The 20,978-nt window shown below is 42.2% G+C and overlaps 1 protein-coding gene and 1 long non-coding RNA gene across 5 annotated transcripts; one reads left to right on the forward strand and one right to left on the reverse strand.

Moving 5' to 3' along the window:
* The first annotated feature begins 86 nt into the window (after positions 1-86).
* On the forward strand, positions 87-18,265 carry setd2 (SET domain containing 2, histone lysine methyltransferase). 4 transcript variants are annotated; one of them, XM_077526685.1, is made up of 22 exons: positions 87-502; positions 1,728-1,850; positions 4,688-4,709; positions 5,367-9,226; positions 9,296-9,427; positions 9,504-9,632; positions 9,724-9,847; positions 9,944-10,021; positions 10,104-10,201; positions 10,283-10,415; positions 10,566-10,700; positions 10,776-10,904; positions 10,998-12,011; positions 12,182-12,230; positions 12,311-12,590; positions 12,671-13,436; positions 14,121-14,246; positions 14,695-14,831; positions 15,029-15,137; positions 16,202-16,276; positions 16,398-16,499; positions 17,153-18,265. In XM_077526685.1, exons 2-22 carry the CDS (start codon positions 1,822-1,824, stop codon positions 17,312-17,314), a joined length of 7,689 nt encoding a protein of 2,562 aa, XP_077382811.1. In that variant the 5' UTR covers positions 87-502; positions 1,728-1,821; the 3' UTR covers positions 17,315-18,265. The 4 variants fall into 4 exon arrangements, with proteins under 4 accessions (XP_077382811.1, XP_077382813.1, XP_077382809.1 ...); XM_077526687.1 differs by lacking the exon at positions 1,728-1,850 and having other exon boundaries at positions 12,671-12,980; positions 13,116-13,436; XM_077526683.1 differs by lacking the exon at positions 1,728-1,850.
* A 21-nt stretch (positions 18,266-18,286) lies between these two features.
* On the reverse strand, positions 18,287-20,411 carry LOC144022149 (uncharacterized). Its single transcript, XR_013284275.1, has 3 exons — positions 20,316-20,411; positions 19,461-19,579; positions 18,287-18,492 (listed from the first exon to the last, which is right to left on the reverse strand). It is a non-coding gene; the product is annotated as an uncharacterized LOC144022149 (long non-coding RNA).
* Positions 20,412-20,978: the final 567 nt, after the last annotated feature.

Raw genomic sequence — 20,978 nt, forward strand, 5'->3', positions numbered from 1 at the left:
ATATTTCAGAGTGTGTACTTTTTCCAACCCACAATGACCGGCCGGTGTTGAGTGTTTTATTGTTCAGTGTTGACGCCAGGCCAGGCCAGCTGTGTCTGTGCATCATGTGACTTCGCCGCAACAAGACACATATGCTGCAAAGGAAAATGTAAACGGGGATATATGTATCTCGTCCTGCCTCGTTTGTTCCAAGTGGACCGAAGCGTCGGATAGGTCGAGGGAGGCATATCGTGGGAGGGCTTGTTATAATGTGGATAGAATTACTTTGGATAGGCACTACTAGTACGCTCAAGTGTTAGCTAAGTGTGAGCTAATGCTAGCTGGGTAGCACAACATTCACTGAGGCGCAGCGGAGCCACTCAGCAGTAGCCGGAGCCTCAGCCGACCATCACCTGCCTTCGACAGCCCCGGACGGATTTGACGTCGGCACGCATTGGGGCTTGATGTTCGTCTTGGGAATTTCGAAAATGGAAGAGTCTCTTCACCTTAAACACTTTCTAAAGTGAGTAACCCATAAAAGAGACGTCTGTTTACTTACGTTGTATAGATTCAAACGAAGCATACACGCAAGTGAGCTAAGACAAAACCCTCCCCCCTGCTAGCATGTGTGGTGATACCGGATGGACGGTTTAATGAAACGAGGATGTGCGCTTATGTATAACACCGGCATAACAAAATTCTGCAAACTTTTAACCAAACAATGCTTGAAAATCAAACGAGATGAAGAACAAGCTCTGGAAACGGTTCCCCCGTTAGCCTACATGCTGCCAGTAACATGTAACCTAGTTAGCCGCTAATGCTCGCCCAAGATTAGCCTTCTAGGCACAGAAAGACAACCGATTGTTCCCCTCTTCGGCCAATAAACACAGAAATACACAGATCGCCTATTCAAGCATAACATGTAGACTTATTGGACACATTTGAACCACAACAAGCGAATTAACCACGTCGCTGCTAATGTTAGCTTACCCAAGTTAGCTTGGTTTGGACATTTTTATTTTATTTTTTGGTGTGTGTAATTAACATCAAAACGTAACTGGTACGGTATTAATGCGCCTGGTTGCCCATTACGTATAATCACACTTTATATTTAAAGTACAACATTCACAGCGGAATGATGTGGAATTGGATGAATTGCCTTGTTGTAGCCTACATTGCACACTCGTTTTGAAAATGGACAGGAACTGGCTTTTAAAAGGCCATGTTGGGCTGCACCAAGGCTTCCCGCACGGGCCATGTTGTGCCTCCTTGCTCGTTGCAAACAGCCGCTGTTTATTTAACAACGTGCTATTTTTGTATGGTAACAACGAGTTATGTAACATTACCTTTTACATTCTAGAGGCAGTTTATTAGTTTTACCACTAATAATCTTGACTCTATTTTTCATCTTTCTGATTTAATCTTGGGACCAATTTTGTTTTTGTATTTATTTTTCGTGATGCAACGCCACATTCACGCTGAATAAAACCGATCAAAATAGAGTGATAAAGTCTGCATGAAAGTGTGCAACGGCTTTGCTCTGCAGCCATTGATAACCATCTTGAGAGAAGGTTTCAGTGGAAGTTAGCCAACCCAACGGTCAACAGCATGTGCTCTCTCGACATGCATAAGCTAACACTATTCACTAAGTTCCCCTGTTTGATCAGGCAAAAAGCTTGTTGGACTTATTGTTAGCTATTCTGGACACACACCACAGTTCATTGCAAACCTATCTTTCTTTTTGCCAGGTGTGGCGTCACTTTGGAGGGTTCGTTTCTCTGATTTGGATTATTCTTGGCCAAGCAACGTCTTCAGGCCCACTAATCCTAGACGAGTTTCTCAATGGACACTCGGCTCAAGTCAGAAATCAGGTATTAGATGGCCGACAACACAGAATTCACTGTGTATGAGTTGTTTCGATTGGAAAACGTGGACGTGAGCGCCATGTGACTAGGATAGGGTATTGTTAAGAACCTCATGATTCACTTTTGATTCTTTAGGTTGTGACTCAATTTCATATTGATTCAGTAATAAGTAATAATACACAAATAGGATTAAATTGTGACAATTTTGCTGAAGGTCATCTGGAGGTGTTGTGATCTACCGACCCGTGACCTTTCTTTTAAATGAGACACCACCTGGCGACCATGTGGCCAAATGAAGTCTCTGCAACTGTTCCAGAGGAGTACGTAACTGCCATGATTTGGGAATATATTAAATCCATTTTCATGTTTGGAACTGTGTTGGTGGAGAGGACTAGTAAATCGGCAAGTGTAAAATGTCTTATAGGTGTTCAGTTCTTTTGAAAGCTGTTGGTTACTTATGCCAATGTGCAATTTCTTACAATTGCAGGCATTCGTTGAACTCATTTTTGATATGCGCTCATAGTTGATCCGGTTGAATCTGTTCTCGGATACTTTTATGTTGACTTCTAATTTGGAGAGATTTTATTTTCCCCCTTGAAATGAATGGAAGGAATAAACTCCAGTAGGAATGGGTGAGGCCGATACTCGGCCTTATTTCAAGGTATTGGTACTCGCGACGTGGCCGTGTTCTTGTGGACATTTTAGGATCAGGGACTTAAGGCACTCATATCTGACAGATGACCATTAAAAATGTATTTATCTAATTTCATTTTATTGTGTGTTCTATACAAATTGTATAGTTTATGAACAAATGTAAAAAGGATAATAGAAAATTGCCTTAAATGTCATGCAATTTTAAGGAATAATGCTAGATTGCGATTCCTTTAAAATGATCTCTTATTGGTTTTTTGGGATTTTTTTTTTTCTATCAACGGTACTAGTGGTATCGTATCAGTATCCACTCAAGAGTTTAGTGTATCGGTCTGAAAAAAGATCGTATCGAATAGGGCTGTGCAATTAATCTAAATTCAATTACAATTTCAGTTACGCTCCACAATTACAAAATCAGCATGATTGTAAACAAAAATAAAAGATTATACTAATTTTGAGTTTGTTTAAATTTATATATTTGCACCTTTTATTTTAAAATGACTAATTTAATCTTGTTTGAACCAAAAGGAACTAAGATGAGTACGAAGAGCCCTGACTGTTTTACTCTGCACCTATCAGCTTTTATCTTCCCTTTACAGTAGAATGTGCCGACCCCGCACACTCCACAGTGTCTTTGGGGAGGGGAGGGGTGGAGTGGTGGAGGGTGACGTCATGCGCGTCCCCGCAGAGTAGCGGACATGTGGCGTGCACTTAAGATCGAGCACGTACTCACACGCGCGTCATGAATGAGCCTGACACAGATGCTGCAGTTACGCTTTGGGCCAGAGTTGGCAGTCAGGGGTAAAAAAGTGACAAACTGCACAAAGATCCTTGTAACGAATATTCTCTATTGTCAAAAAATTAGCAACCATTAATAGTAAAATTTAAAAGCGATAAAACATGTATTTTAACTTGATAACCTTGACAACATGTATGTATGGTGGTGCTGAAGCTTTACTGTTTTGATTGTGAGACTACTCCGAGCAACTTGTGGTGCATCATTGCACATGTTGATGAGGCTGCTTGTTCTTTTGGAATAAGTGTCACCTTAATCGCTGGTCAAAGGTTACCTACAAAACGTCATCTTGAAAGATTGCTGTACCTTGGTGCCAAGTCATATATGTACCTGTGTGATGAGGGGTGTGTGCATATAATGTTGGCAGTAAGGGTCAGTCGGGTCAGCGTCTAGGTTGCATAAGTTTAGCCTTAGAATAGTGTACGTGTAGGCTTTTTCTCGTGCTTTCCTGCAAATTCGTCTTGAATGCTGCATTGGCGATTGTGGAAAAATCCTAAAGGATCAAATGACCCAGATACCAAGCACACATACTGAGCCTGCCCCAAGGAAAACACTCGACACTTTTATCAGCTAAATGAGAGCGAAAGAAACATAAGCTATTTAATTGCATTTTCTTTTTACATACACAGACATCTCTTTGATATTTTGTCAGGTGTTATCAACGCTGTTCAAGGTTGGGCTTTCAAAATCTTTAAAAGGGTTACATCTCGATTTCTCTGAACCATATTTACATAAGCTGTTGTACTTTCCATTATTCAACTTTGTCTTTTAAAGGCCTTGATACACCAAGCCGACGTTGATAAGCGTCCGGGTGTCGGTATGCGCCATCTGATGACCATCGTAATGTTAGGTCCCGTTGGGTAGCAGCTAGCATCATTTTCGGCAGATTCAACATGTCAAATTGGCGTCGGCCTTGCTATGATATTTGATCATTATCTGATTGGCTGTTAGCTAGCAAATCAGCACTTGGCCCAAGAACAGGATGTGACAAATGCGGATAAACAGGAAGCCTTTACAATGCACAGACTTTCATATGTAAGTCCATGTCACGATATCGCTCGTTTTGCACATTATTACCCTTCGCATTTGGACCTAAAGAAGAGAAGATGTATTCATCACTATATGATATATCATGGACTTTTATAGTACACAATACTCTGTAAAAAGCCTGAAGGTTGTGCTTTGCGTGGGAATACATTGTAGGTATGCATTGTTTACATTTTTATATCCTGCCCCCGTAACAGCTCTTCGAACTTAGTAATACACATTCCATGCATTCTTGGGCAAAATGTGCATAAAATGCAAAAATATTGGTGAAAAGTCTACTAGGGGACGTGTATTCATAAATGTTCTTCTCTGTTTTTTTATGTCTCCATGCTCTTCCCATGTATCTCAGAGACGAAGGAAGTGGTGCATCGGTAAGTGCATTTGATGAATATTTTTGGGGACCCGAATTTTACTGTTTCATAGAAGTTAAGAATAAAAAAGCCTCTAAAAATGTGTGTACAGTATGTTAAAAATGCATTTTCAAATTTGTTTGATTGACCGGCAAATTCAAACAGCTAGCTATGACGTCCGCTACAGCATTATATTTGTTTACAGAGTAGCTACTAGCTAGTGACTAGAGCACAAGTGAATAACATAGAACTAGGGCTGTCACAATAGAATATTTTTAGAATCAATTATTCTATTGATTATTCCATCGACACAATTCCAAAACCTGGGCATAATCCAGAGAGAGATAATTACTGGAAGAGCACAACGTGCAACCGACGGCCACAGCAACAATTGTCCATGCAGAAAAGCGTAACGCCTTAACATTATTATACAGGGTCGACCAATTTTAGTGGTCGACGCAAGCAAGTTTTTTGATTCTACAGCCCCCACATCCCCTCCCTGGCCCTATCTGCGACACCCAAATTGGGTCTGTGGCGCGCTTTTGGGTCCCGTCCCGTGAGTTGAGAATGACTGTCATAGACAAGCCAATGTTCTCATCAGTGCAATTTTTTATTGTACTGTATAGTGTGAATAATCGATTCAAAGAGTTATAGCTTCTATGTCTCTTTTGACTGTAGGTAAAGGTGGAGGGCCTTTCTAAGGCAGCCCTCATCAAAAGTCTATCTCCTAGAGTCATGCTGTCCAACCATCTCTTGCCTAAAGGGACCAAGATGAAGGTCAACCTCGAGGATCAGAGTCGTCAGAAAGTGTCCTTCAGCTTCTCGCAGACCAAGAAGCCACTGCACAGCATTTTTGTTATCCCTTCCAGCCCTGAAAAGTCTGACACTGAACCTCACACTGCCTCGTCACAGCCCACAATCAACAAAGGAAGGGCTAGTGACAGTAAAAATGAACAAAAGCAGACGCGTGCAGTGCCAATTTCAATAGAACAGACATCTTCCCCCGTTCAAAGCTTTGCTGCTAAACTGAAACTGGACTTAGCGAAGATCCATTTCAAGAAGCAAATACTTAGTGTGTCTGTGACTAGAGAAAATCTAACATCTTTTCTTCGAGAGGATACACCCACGTCTGTTTTGCAGAAACCGGCAAGTAACAGCGAAACCAAATGTCCAACTTTGCAGCATCAGAACCCTGTAGGTGTCTGTGCTTCTGAGGATTCTCACCGTCATTCCTCTGAGAGTCGAACAGTATCAAGTCTCAAGAAATCTGCTGTATCCTCAGGAAAAGAGGAAGAAAATTCCAGTTATGAGCAGGATAAAAATGTATACAAAAGGAAAACCAGGTCACAAACTGACACGCGAACAGAGACTGAAGATCCAGTCCCGATGTCTTCCAGACGCAAATCAGTTGATTCCAAAAGTAAAACAAATTTGGAAAGCGGGAGCAAAGCAGTAACAAAAAGGTCTTCCTCTCGCTCACAAGGGGAAGAAAATGAAAAAAACTCATCAAAGCGATCTGAGAATCATGAAAGGTCATCCAGTTATACAAAATCAGACCGTGATTCTAGATACACATCGCGGTCACTACGATCAGGCAAAGATCGTAGAAGATCCCGATCAAGGTCTAGATCAAGGTCTAAATCTAAAGGCTCTCGTACCAGTTCATCTCACACAAGATCTGACAGATCAAGAGGCGATAGAGGGTACCGCTCGGAAAGGTCTTATTATCATGATTCCGATCGCAGATCGTACAGAAGTTCTCCGCGAAGAGATAGACGACGATCTCGTTCTCGCAACGACAGAACTCGGGACAGTTCGGACTCTGAAGATGACCATCGCAAAATGAGGACAAGGACAAGTGACTCCAGTAGATCATCCACCTATTCAAAGTCCTCTTCCTACTCAAAATCGGACAAAGCATCTAAATCTAGTGATTTGCCACATTCGTCAGACTCGGCTAAAAGAAATCAAACCTCATCTTCAACGTCAGAAAGGACTCCTTCAAAGCGACTGTCAGACTCTGACCACCAGCGCAAATGCTCTCCAAGTGTAGAAGCAAGGCATCATAAGCCTAGCACCCATCATACAGTAGAGACCAACAGAAAATCCAACTCTTCCACTCAAAATACTCATGTGGATATTGAAAAACATGAACATGAGAATCGCCGGAAAAGCAACCCTAGTGACACAGAGTCTGATCAAAGGACAAAAACACAGGCAGGCGCTGTTTTAGAGGAGACATGTAAAGAAGAGAAAATTACCCAGGTCGACTCTAAACAGACCACCTGCTCCAGATCTTCAGAGGACACCAGTGAACATGATAGACAATCAGAAGACAGATTTCAAAACCCCAGTGATGAACCAAAACTTGAAGCTAACATAGAATCATGTTTGCTAGGTGAAAAAGAAAAGGGCAATGTCAGTTGTACTCAAGAGACAAGTCGAGATAACCATCAGGATAGTGAGTTAACAGATACACATTGTGAGAGATTAGATGGACCAAGCTCAAATCTGGAAGTGGAGAAAGAAATAGCACCAGCTATAAGCTCAAGCGAAAGCATGCTGCATGTAAATGACACCCTTGAAAATGTAAACAATGTAAAGGATAGTCTTTCGCCTGAAAATATACCACATGTGACTTCAAATGCAGCTGCTGAAAGTTTATACATTAGTAGTGATGGTGTAGTGTGCAGCATGGACATCAAAGATGTTGACTCTCCTCCACAAGGGTCACCGTCTACTGTAGTTGATGTACCCGCCTCACATGATCCTCAGACCTGTAAAGCACAAGATGAGCTGTGTATAGTTGCGACTGCCACTGACCCAGCGCAAACAAATGCACCACTGCAATCAGAGCAACTATGTAAAATTGAGAATCTGATGACACCTGAACAAAACATAGACAATGCTAAACAGAGCAGTCCTACTAAAAAGTCCCGGTGGGATATCGTTGGGCAGAAAAGTGCAGTGAGTGAAGATTCACAGCAGACACTTTGTGCTGAACAACCGAAAAAGATGGTCTGTGTGAAAAAAATTGAGTTTTCCATAAATCAAAGTCAGATAGAAATTATACAAAACACGCAGGAAACTGAAAGACATTCCATACCTGGGCAGGAGATTGAAAGCCTAAAGCAAGCAGATGGTTATGACCATGGGGAGTCTACACAGGGTATCACTGGCATTGACCATACTCAGAAAACGAACTTAGACCAGTCTCTGTGCAACCGTCATGTAATACAGGTCAACAGTGCGGCAAAGATGGAGAGCTGGAATGGTAATATTCCAGAGAAATCTGAAGATAATACCCACAAGAATGAATTAAATAATACCAGTCTGGAATTCGGAGAAGGACTGAGTGAGGCAAGTGATAGTGACAATTCTGAGTATGACTCTGATTGCGATGAGGCAGTCAAACGATTGCAGTCTGTAGTGGTTGTGCCAAAGAATTCTACCGTAACAAGTGAATCACATGCCACTGGACCTTCCTCGTGCAGTCCAGTTATCTCAGAATCCCTCATTACTAATGACATGACCAATGTCAATAGTCAGAAAGTCCAATATCAAGTCAGCTCTCAACAAAGACTAGAGGGTGTTTCGTATCACACTAGTGCTCCTTGTCAATCCCAGAGTAATATGATTGACAGCACTAGTCACTTAGAGAGATCCAGTGCTACTGGTGTTTCACAGACTTTTGTGACTTGTCCTACCAATGTCCACCAAGGTATCACTAATTTAACGCACAGTCTTGACGGTTCTGGACATTATGACCAACTGCAAGGCCAGCATTATGTTAACAATGGAGGTGAACTGATGCTCGCACATTACCATCATTCTACCAGTGTTGACGTCAATGACGGAGGTGGATTCAACCCAAGCTGGAGTTTTACACAGCCAGAGCAACCCAGTAGTACATATCAACAGCCAGACAGCAGTCATGGACCATTATTACCAAAATCAAAACTTTCAGAAACCTTTCCTAGTGCACAGCAACACGGAAACAACAGTGTCTCTTGGAACCACCAAACCTCAGACATGCAGACGAGCAAAACTCCCTACCTCCAGCCTTATCAGGACCTTGCAAGTGAAATCCACCCGGACTCACTCACTAATGACCATGACGATTATTGCCGAGCTAAACCATCCAATCAAAGCAAAGCGACTGTCACCCAGGAACCTCCGGGGGTGTCCGGTTTTGTACAAGGTCACGAAATAAGCAGCAACAGCAAGTGCTCTACTGTGCCTGACCCCCCAAGGGAGGACAGCTTCAAGACCCACAGAAGCAGGGGTCCTCCCAAGAAAAGACGGCCAGAGATAGAGTCCGATTCGGACAATGAGGCTGAAGCTGGACCTGCTGCCAAGAAGGAGCGTCAAGGAGAAACTGTGGATGTTAAAGAAACTCAAGTCAAAGTTGAGGTGGTCCGTCCATCACTCACTCTCCAGCACTTTCAAGACGCTAATCGATGGAAAGATTTTGCCAAGACAAAGAAGATGCCCCCTTATTTTGACCTTATTGAAGAGAATCTGTACCTAACTGAACGGTAAGATTTTGTCAACAAATTCAAATGATCAGATAGTTTCAGACTTAGAAAGTTTTTAAATGTTTCTAGAAAGAAGAGCAAATCTCATCGCGATATCAAGAGGATGCAGTGTGAGTGCCCAGTACTGCCCAAACAGGACCGTTTAAGGGGAATGATGGCATGCGGGGATGACTGTTTGAATCGGCTGCTCATGATTGAATGGTGAGTTAAGATGCACAGAAAGCGTCATGTAAGCTCTACAGATAAATAGAAATATTATATATATTTTTAACCTTAGCTCCTCACGGTGTCTGAATGGACACTACTGCTCAAATCGACGCTTTCAAATGAAGCAGCATGCAGACTTTGAAGTCATCCTCACTGAAGATAAGGGCTGGGGTCTCCGTGCAGCTAAGGACTTGCCTTCGTAAGAATTCCATCTGCAGGGATAGCGGTTTCATCTGCACTGTGGAATGTCACCATTATCTTTACGTACATGTGTTTTGATTCTATCACAGAAATACCTTTGTGCTAGAATACTGTGGAGAAGTGTTGGACCACAAAGAGTTTAAAGCAAGAGTAAAAGAATACGCACGCAACAAAAACATCCACTACTATTTTATGGCTCTAAAGAATAACGAGGTAAGTCAAATGAATTCAGAGCACATTCATATTTTTCATACAATTACCTGATTTAGTCAATCAGAAATGCTAGATGGTGCAATATGTCTTCTCCAGATCATCGACGCAACACTGAAGGGTAATTGCTCTCGGTTTATGAACCATAGCTGTGAGCCCAACTGTGAGACCCAAAAGGTACGTCAGCCAAAGGAAGTAGTTTGATAATACTGTTGTTGACATGCTCATTCACTGACTATTGATTTGATTCTCACTTCAGTGGACGGTCAATGGCCAGCTGAGAGTCGGGTTCTTCACCACCAAGGAAGTCAGTGCCGGAACTGAGCTGACATTTGACTACCAGTTTCAGAGATACGGGTATTTCGTTTATTTAGTCTTGTGAAATCATAGCAGCATATTTAAATGTGTAACTAATACTTTAATTGTCCTCTGCTTTAGGAAAGAAGCCCAGAAGTGCTTCTGTGGAGCTCCCAGCTGCAGAGGCTTCCTGGGAGGGGAGAACAGAGTCAGCGTCCGTGCGGCTGGAGGGAAGATGAAGAAAGACCGGACTCGAAAGAATGCTCTCACCACAGTCAGTTCACTTACTTCTGGAAGCGGTTCAAATCGCTTCTTTGTAATATTTTTGGTTTGTGTATTGACATATTGAATACAATGTTTGAGGTAATTTGAACAAATAGAAAAGGATTTTCACTTATCAGCTTTGATCCCTGTTGTTCTTTAGGTTGACGAGGAACTGGAGGCGCTACTGGAGAATGGCGAAGGACTCTATGATGGCAAACAAGTTGTGTCCCTGTGCAGGCTTATGGTCCGCGTAGAAAACATGGAGCAGAAGCTCACCTGTCTCAAGCTCATACATGTAAATCAACGTAAAAAGAAGGTTAATGTACAAGGTGCAAATTGCTTTACATAATCATGTGTTTGTGCCATGCAGGATACACAAAATCCGTCATGTTTGAAGCAGTTCTTAGATCATCACGGCTTGTCTTTGCTTTGGATATTCATGGTTGAGATTTCTGAAGCCAAGGGCAACTGTGCCAATAACATCAAACTACAATCCGAGGTGAAATAATTGTAGTCTTGCCGTACATTCATTTGTTGTGTAATTTATGTATTTTTTTAGTAATATAAAAATGTACAATCCATTTGTCTCCAGATTATCAAGACCTTGGCTGTGCTACCCATCTCCACTAAGAACATGCTGGAAGAGAGTAAAGTCCTGACCTTCATTCAGCGATGGGCCCAAACAAAAGCACTCCCTCAGCCCACTGAGATGGACGGTTACTCCAGCGAGAACACTTCTCGTGCTCAGACGCCACTCAACACCCCTGATGTTTCCTCCTCCAAATTGGGACCAGAATCTGACAGGGACCCCTCCAAACCTGCTGTTGATCGCCGCCTTAAAATCATCAGTGAAAACAGTCTGGACAGTGCACTCTCAGATGCCAGCAAAGCATCTGATGGCAAGGAGGAGGAAGAGGAGGATGATGATGAGGAAGAAGAAGACTCTGAAGACAAACAACAAAAGGTAGACACTGTCAATGAGGCTGCTAATCCAGTGAAAGAAAGTTCAGAAGAGGTGGTGAAAGATGTCAAAGTTGAGAAACCGGAAGAGACGGAAATGTCTTTAGACAGTCGGGAACAAGTTCAGGTAGATGAGGTAAAAGACCAAGTTGAGTTGGAGGAGAAACCCTGTGAGGTGAAAGTGGACATGAATGATGAGCCAAAGGAGGAACTTGAGGTATCTGACAAAACTAGCGGAGAAGAGCAAACCATCCAGACACCAAGCGAAATGGCTGAAATTGAGATTGAGATTCAGCACTCTGAAATTGAGTCTGTTCAAATGGATGTTCCTGAGGCTCCAACTGAACAGTCAGTTGAGCAGGTAGTAGCCAAGATGGAAACGGCTGTGACTCCTCCTACTGGTCCTGAGGCCCAACTGGATGAACCTGCCCCTGTCGCTCCCCCAAGCTCTGATACCCCAGAGGCCAGTATGCCATCTGAAGACACACCAGCACCTACGGAACCTCCAGCGATAGAAACACCTTCTCAGGATGAAGAGGAGGGTGTTTCCGATGTTGAGAGTGAGCGGAGTCAGGAGCCGCAAGTCAGTGCTTTGGACATTAGCAGCATGGCAGCCAAGCTGTTGGAGAGCTGGAAGGATCTCAAGGTGAGCTCGAGAGTCGAAGTGAAACACAGACAAATGAGTTTGTCTGTAATTTCTTTGATTATAAACTGGTAGTGCTGCGGTACATTCTGAAGCCTTTCACGCAAATGGTGTAGATTGATGGCCATATTTATTCTTGAGAAAGTCAACAATTTTTCTTTTTTGTCTTTCAGGAGGTGTACAGAATACCAAAAAAGAGTCAGGTAGAAAAGGAAGCCAATGGTAAGTGAATTTTCCAACTCTTCTATCAGTTTCGTAATTATTTGCGAAGTGTGATTTGTACCAACTGCATTATCTCACAGCAGATCGCAGTCGAGATCGTGACACAACTTTGACTCCACGCAACACCTCAGGTAGTCGCGAGCGTGAAAGGGAGCGTGACAAGGAACGGGACAGGGATAGAGACCATGACCGGGATTGGGAAAGGGACAGGGATCGAGACAGGGACCGGGAACGGGAGAGAGAAAGGGACCGAGACAGGGAACGTGATCGAGACAAAACTCCACGCAGCACTGAGAGACGGAGGCGCAGGTCCACATCCCCACCCTCCTATGAGCGCAGCAGCCGACGCACTGAGGAACGGTAAGAATTCCTGACATTTTTTACCTTTCTGTTCACCGGACTATCGAGCAGTGTTGTTTTTGTACTGTGGATTCTTTCAGTTTTGACCCGTCAAAGACACCGAGGGGAGTTAGCAGCAAGGAGCGCAACAAGCTGTCTACAGAGGAACGCAGGAAGCTGTTTGAGCAGGAGGTCGCTCAGCGGGAAGCCCAGAAGCAGCAACAGCAACTTCAGCAACAGCAACAACAGCAGCAGCAACAACAACAGCAGCAGCAACAGCAGCAGCAGCAGATCCAAGCTATGACCTATGACCCTGCCGTGGCCTATGCCTCCACATCTGGCTTCATCACCTACCCACCTGGTTACCCCCTCCAGACATTTGTGGATCCCACCAACCCCAACGCAGGCAAAGTACTACTACCCACGCCTACCGCTGACCCCAACATGACCTATGAACAGACTCCACCCCAAAGACTTGTCTCAGAGCTTGGGCTTCCGTCGCCATCATCAACTTCACAAGCCACTCCTGTTTCTAATATCTCTCAGCACATCGCCACCGCCAACCTCCCGCCTGCAGACACCAGGCAGTACGCCCAGCCCGCCGTCGCAGCCCAGGACCCCAGCGTGCCTGTCCTCTCCGTGCCCGCCCAGACGACGCCCCAGGTCCAGGGCCAGCAAGGCTTCGCCACTCTGTGGGATCCCACCACCCAGCAGGCAGTGACCGTGCAGACGCAGCCAGCACAGCAGTACGCCGCAGCCCCGGCGCAGGGTGCCACGCAAACAGCCATCTACTACCAAGGCCAGCCGTGCCAAGCCATCTACAGCATCCCCACCGCATACCCTCAGACCAACACGCCAGTCATACAGGTGGGCTCGTCATCATAATACATACTGTAGTTACTTAAGGCTCAAAATAACTTTTTTTTTTTTTTTTTTTTTTTTTTTTTTTTTTTTTGCTATGAGTAGCTAATTTTGCTAATAAACAACGTTGAGGAGCAATTTAGTAATTTTGAAGAGCAATTTTTTGCAGGTTTGATTAAATGAGACAAATACAACAATATAATGGGAATATATATATTTTACTTCATACATTTAGCTTTATAACAAACAACCAATTCATTATCTTTTTTTTTTTTTTTGGAAGTGGCCCTCGACTCATTTTCTAAAAATTAGACTCTATCGTACCTGATCAGTTTTGAGTTGTAGTAATTCACCAAGAAGTGGGGTGCATCACTTCCGATTGCATCCACTCTGTCTATTCCATCAGAGCGGAAGGGAAGGCATATACAGAACAGCAAAAGTAAAATAGAGAAAGAACATAATGTCTTAGACTTGACTTGACTTCTGAAGATGCCTTTGGTGACGTAAGGATCATGTCTCTATTTGTTAAAAGTGTATTTAAATCGAAAAATATAACATTGGGTCAATTATTATTACAAATTCAAAATAGAATTGTGACCCGTATTTACAAAGCCTCTAATGAATTTAAATAACGTCTTCAATGTCGTCCTACCGGTAATTTGTTAGTCTTTATTTGATGTGCTTTTGCAGGCGTACTCTGACCCTTCAACCAGCTACTTACACGGTCAGACGGTGTATCCTGGCCATCAGCAGGGTGTGGTGGTGCAACAGGGAGGCACCGTCACCACCATTGTTACCTCCCAAACTGTACAGCAGGTAATAAGGCCACTTCCATTCACAGTCACAATTATTTTCTTAATTTCTAAAAACATGTCTACATTTTTTCCATTTATTGTAGCTGAAACATGAAGAAGAGAAACTTCTTTTTGCAGATTCATTGGGCAATATATTGGATTTACTCTTTTATAATTTTTTTCTGTGGCACTGCCAAGGCTGTTGCCAGTTACAACAAATGGCAGGTGGGGTCAGAGTATTTGAGCAAAAACCACTAGTTTGCAGCATGCTGCATTTGGTCACAAGGGGGTAGTATACATCTAAATTTCTGAACACTACCAAGTGATTTGTGTAGTCATGGAAGACTTTAAACCACAGTGGTCAAGTATAATATTTCTTGTATGATGATTATCTGATGATTCTCATTTTCCATGGCAGGCGCAGTAGTAATTACAGGTGGTAAAAATTGACGACTGTTTCTTTCCTCTAGGAAATGATCGTACCCAACAATGTGATAGATCTGCCTCCTCCCTCTCCCCCGAAACCCAAAACTATCGTTCTACCTCCCAACTGGAAAGTGGCGCGGGACCCTGAGGGAAAGATCTACTATTACCATATTGCAACAAGGTGAGTCATGTGTTTCTATAGAGTCCTGTATGTAATTTAAACTGTTTTTTTTTGTTTGTTTGTTTTTTATTTTACTGTATTTTATTTTTTGTTATTTTTATTTATTTTGTTATTTTTTGTTATTATTATTATTATTATTATTTATTCAAGATGTTATTTATTTCCCTCTAATTTATTTATTTGTTTGTTTGTTTTAGGCAAACTCAGTGGGATCCTCCAACCTGGGACGGAAGTAGCGACACCAATCTGGACCATGACTCTGAGATGGACCTGGGCACTCCCACTTATGATGAAAATCCCTCCAAGGTCAGCTCTTAAAAAACACATGGGAGTGTTAAAAAAAAAAGAAGAAGAAAAAAGTGTAATCTTAACTGTGTGTTTAACTTGTTGGTAAATCTTCCTTGTTGGGGATGCGTCTTCTTTGCTTTTCCATTCGCTTCCCAGACAGTTTGAGGTTGGATGCGAAACATGATTATAGCGTTTGTTCTTTGGGGCCATTTAAGATGGCGGACTACTGATTACTTTCAGCTGTGTTTTATGGTGGGGAACAAACGTCATCACGGCACCATCTCCAGGCGCTTATATGAGCTTCTCCTCGCATATTTGTCTCACAAAGACAGTCTCTAAACCATGTTCACCACTTAGCTGAATGTCCCCTAGGCTCAGGGTCATAAAGTCAGAATGAGATTTTGCTCTTCTTGTCTTCCACCACCTCATTTGTGTGCCCCTTTTCTCGTCTATCCCCGCTGGGGATAATGAAAAGCATCTGGACTAGCCAGAAGTCATTTTGTGGCGCTGTCTTAAATGTCCCCTCATTGTCTCTCTGTACTCTTACGGCAGAAACGAAACCGAGATGCATGTTTACATGAACACGTGCAACAATGTCACGCAGATTTCATTTCACAGCACTTGAACTTGTGACACATGCGTCTTATTATAAACTACTTGACTGTCCCAGCACTGTGCATGTGCACGCTGTTTTTTTTTTGTTTGTTTTTTAATCATCACACTTGGCCAAGCCTCAGCTGTTCTTTTCTTCTGGGTGGTTGTCACGGCGATTGGACATCCTGCCAAGGATATCCTCGCTTTGTGTCAGGTGCTGTTTGATGGCATCGGCTGAACTCCATGGCTACTTTTCGGGACGCCAGCTGCCATGTTGGATTGGTGGCACAGTTGCGCTCGCTCTAGATTTGAATTAGAGATGGCCACCACTGTGCTACTTTTTAACCTTTTCGTCATAACATCAGCTGCAGCTGAGAAAATGCCTGAAGGAAGTTCAAATTACACTTTTAAGGCCTGTCACGTGAAATCTTATATGAACCTGAAGACATATAAAATATTAAATGGTTGCTGTTTTATTTTTCCCTCAGTTCTCAACCAAAACAGCTGAAGCAGACACTTCCAGCGAATTGGCTAAAAAAAGTAAAGAGACATTCCGCAAAGAGGTAGGCAATATACCCTTATGTGCTCGCATTTTTTTTAAATTTATTTATTTATTTATTTTTTTTGGGGGGGATTTGTAATATCACTTCTTAACATGTATGCATATGTGTTTATGTCACTCAGATGTCCCAGTTTATTGTGCAATGTTTAAATCCTTACCGGAAGCCAGATTGCAAACACGGCCGCATCAGCAATACAGACGACTTCAAACACCTGGCAAGAAAGGTAACATTTTACATGATTAATAATTGGCTTGCTATGAAAAATGGTGCTTCTTTAAACTCAATTGTAAAACGTTATGGATAAAGAGTCCATGGCAATGAATGTGCAAATCACAAGCACTGTCTCAAATCTCAGGAGAAAACCCTGTTCAGATTATAACAAATAATTTAGATTGCAAATACAGTAAAAGCAAAATTAGGCAAATAATAAAAAACACAATTTAAGCAAAAATTGACGTTGCTGGATACAAAACACTTTTGATGTTAATTTTGTTTGTTTTTGTATTCTTTTTCTGCTCCGTATCTGTTTAATATTTCAGTTTTAAAGATGTATTCAATCCCACCTATTGTTTTACATGATTTCAGTTCATCACTGCAGCTGTTCCATAGTCTAACTCCTTTCATTGAGACACAGTGAAGCTTCAGATTTGTTCTAACTGGTTGTTTTTTAAACATTAAAAATCCTCTGAGATTGTTTGCTTTCTCTCAGTTAAAAAAAAAACAACCCCTTGGTATCTGCTGATTTTTTTAACTTTATACCTCACCTGGATCTATTTATTTATTTATTTATTTTACATCACCAGTCAAAGGTTTGGACTCATGTTCTCATTTTAATGGACACGTAGCCTACTAACACAATGTGTTTTTCTGCGCCAGCTAACCCACGGCGTCATGAACAAGGAACTGAAAGCGTGCACCAACCCTGAGGACCTGGACTGCAACGAGAACGTCAAGCACAAAACCAAGGAGTACATCAAGAAATACATGCAGAGGTTCGGCGCCGTCTACCGACCCAAGGAGGACACGGACGTCTACTGAGCGCACACGTTTGCCTTTTCCCACCCGTGACCTCCGATCGCGCTTTATTTATGATGCTACGCTGAACCCCGGAAGAGGTCCCGGACACAGACGGGGTGCTACATACAGTTTCCATGGATTGATTGCGTTGTAGTTCCTTTTTGTTTGTGCTTTTTAAATGGCTGTGAATGAAGAACAAGCCAACTTGGTTTCTGTGACACTTTCCACTGTTGAAAATGGATCAATGAACAGTCTGCTTCATTTTCTGGTGCTGCTTTTAACCGCGGAGGTCCAAGCTTCCACTCGGCGAAAAACGCCTGCAGGACCTTTGAGAGACGCTTTCCGAGCATCTGTCCACTCCAGTGGTCTGGTCATCCATATTTTGTCACGAATTTGATCTTTTTATCTTTTACGGCACCGGGAGCACGGTTTGATTGCTATGTTTGATGTGCCACGCCCCCTCCTTGTACTCACCCACTCTTAACTTCCTCTTCGGACTGGACTCATGCAGAAGAGTGTAGCATTGCAGTTTTAACTTATACGCTTTAGTTTTTAATGTCAATATGAGGAACTCGGCCTTTTTATTCATTCTGCCCCTTTATATCTCACACACCATCGCAGCCTATTGCATTGAGTGTTGATATATTAAATAGTAGTTTTGGGAATGTTTAAATTAACAGGAAACTTTGTAAAATGACTATCAGTTCATGGTTCTCAAGTGTAAATATGTTGTTACAAAATGTGTATGCAGGAGCCACAAGTGACCAGCTCGACCCTTACATTAAGACTTTTCACCCTCGCTGGCACATGCCAGCAAAGGGGTGACAACTTCATTTCCCCCCCCCCCCTTATTTTTTAATGTACAAAGTAATTTTCACCCTACTCGACTGTAAGTATTGTGCAAGCACATTGTCATACTGAGTGTACAAACATTTTAAAAGATAATAAACAGTTGCTTTTGTACACCCTTGATTTACCTTGTGAAGTGGGACGTTCACTCACGGGTGTCAGTGGAGCCAACCCCTTTTTGATGCAGTGATGGAAATTGCTGCATGGTGAAGATTAAGCCATTTATCGCCTTGGCCCCTTTAAACTGAACCCTTTGAAGGGACCACCAGAACTGGGACCCAGCATGGATGTGTGGTGTGACATCAGCATCCGGTATGAGGTGTTAAATAGGAGGAAAAATCTTCAATAGGCTGTGTAAAAATAAATAAATAAATAAATATACATGGACGGACAGGCCAGGTAAAGGCTAGTCGTTGCCATTGCTACCATATATAGCCCTCTCGTTTATAGCTGTCAATGGCAGAGAATTTTAATGAACCAATTTCAGGAATAAAGGACCACATTAATGCATTAAATGCTTTCAGCACAAAAGGCTAGGAGAAGCGTGACATTTTAAACGCATCTGGCCTGGCGTTTCCTCGGAATTCCCCCCACAAGTGTTTTTGCATATCCATTATGCCTCTGATACTAAGGACTGGAAAAATTCCTGGGTTGACTTTGAGCCACATTCTGTGTCAGGGCCAAGTATTCCCTTGGAAATGGGCAGTGTGAGAGGGGCTAGAGACACGGCATCGTACATTGGGTAGATTTAAAGCTTGACAATGTTTCACTACTTCGTAGTAAAACGTTGTCCCCCATTTTGTGTCGGTACAGTTTATTTAAAACAGCGACCTGATGGGGAAAGCTGGAAAAATGGCTTTTGCAGGTGGTGTGAAAGGAAGTTGTGAGTCTCCAGCCAGGTGTTTGGCCATAGTCTGGAATCCAAGTGACGACCTTCATTAGAGACATTAGCTTCTTTTTTACTGCCAACATTTTTTTTCTGACGATTTTCTTCCCACATCGTTCTTTAGAAACGGCGCTGAGATGGAAAGGAAGTGATGACGTCAACATGATTGATTTTTTTCCTGAATTTGGTGCTAGTACCAGTGTGCTTTGTGTTCGGGTAAGATGACAGGTGTAAAGTTTATTCTAGCTTCTCCCGCCCTGTTTTGCTGACAGCAATTTTCACTTTCCAACAATAATTTCTGCGTCACACCAACTCTGGCACTGACTGATGTCATCCATCATCCATTTTATGTAGTACAGCGCTTGCCCTCAAGTGGTGCACTTTTCTGCTGGCCTAAACTATCAAAAGCACTGACTTAAAATTACAACTTACCTGAGTTTTGTATTAATTTATTTCCAAAAATCTTCTCTCTTCATGGCGTGAGTCTTGGCTGTGCAGCGTCCTGTTGTTTATGGGTTAATTTTTTTTATTGTCCAATCAGATTTCAGCTTCTATACGTTGCCATGTAAAGACAACAACAAAGAAAACAGAAGAGGACAAAATGTTGGACATTAAAAAGTCGTTTTCAATGCGGTCTTTTCCTCCCCAAGTTTAAATGGACATTTTGAGGAAACTTCAATGCTGGCTGGCGATACAATTTGCCACTTCCAGACTTGCTAGCTAACACAGCTAGCAAAAGCGGATGGATTTAGTCTAAAATAATGAGCCTCTGTTGAGTACGATGTTAAACTTTTGAGGTTTTTGTCATGGGGTAGTATGTGTCTTCCTCTCCAGTACATAGGTTTTAAGTTCATGGTTCACACTGGGTACAATCGGAACTAAATGTAAAACCAACCGTTTTATGTTTTGTCTAAACAGGGACAGATTTAAAGGCATTAAAAACGAAATATCGACAGCTTTATTCTTTTTCTGTTTAGGAAAGTGTAACAATTATTTTTAAGAAATAGATGACAGTCACAGATTTAAAATTGAGTCATTATGCCTTAAAAACACATTATACAATACCGGTATATATATATATATATATATTATTAGAATTTCTCACAAAGGAGTTAATATATATATATATATATATATATATATATATATAAAGATCTTATCCCCTCCCTACCTTGTGGGAACCTCGTTTAAGGCTAACTAAGGTAGCGCTAACTAGCGGTGTTTATACTACAGGTTCCCAGGGGTTAACATTAACATAAAATAATTTAACCTGACAGACCAATTTACCTTCACAACTTATCTTGCGACGCGGACTTTCTCCTCCACCTTCTATGGGGGAAAATGCGCGAAATGCCCGCGGTTGTTCCTTCTTGTTCTTCTTCCTATTAATGTCGGATTGACATTGCATACCGCCACCTACTGTACAGGAGTGTATAGCACTTCCGGGTGGGAATGTTGTGTTGTGACGTAAAGTAGGGAAGAGTTAGCCTGTTAGCTTGCCGGAGAGTGAGAAGTTCCTTTTTCTTTTCTTTTTTTTTCTTTTTTTTTTTTTACTACCCTTATGTCAATAAAACGTCAGCCTTTAGCGTTGTGTTTCAACACTCCGCCTCCGGCCGTCACTACACGTACATAATCTTGTCCGCAAATAATTCCATAAAAATACATTAGTTTTATCACAGAACATCGAAATTGATACTAAATTGATTAAATAATATTAACAATGATGATATTTGTCATTTAAAAAAAAAATCATAACATGACGTCCCATTGATGTCCAAATGAGGTCATAATTAGACGTCTAAATTTTGGACGTAATTTGCACGTCGTTTTGTAGTCCAGACTGGTCTTCGACCGACCGACGTAATATGGACATGATCTGCACGTCCATAGGACGTCCAATGTTTAGTGGACACGCACACAAACAAAGACATTTCTTATTTCTAGCTAGAA

The sequence above is a fragment of the Festucalex cinctus genome, chromosome 7, assembly GCF_051991245.1.
Source record: "Festucalex cinctus isolate MCC-2025b chromosome 7, RoL_Fcin_1.0, whole genome shotgun sequence".
In the NCBI taxonomy this organism is placed as follows: domain Eukaryota; kingdom Metazoa; phylum Chordata; class Actinopteri; order Syngnathiformes; family Syngnathidae; genus Festucalex; species Festucalex cinctus.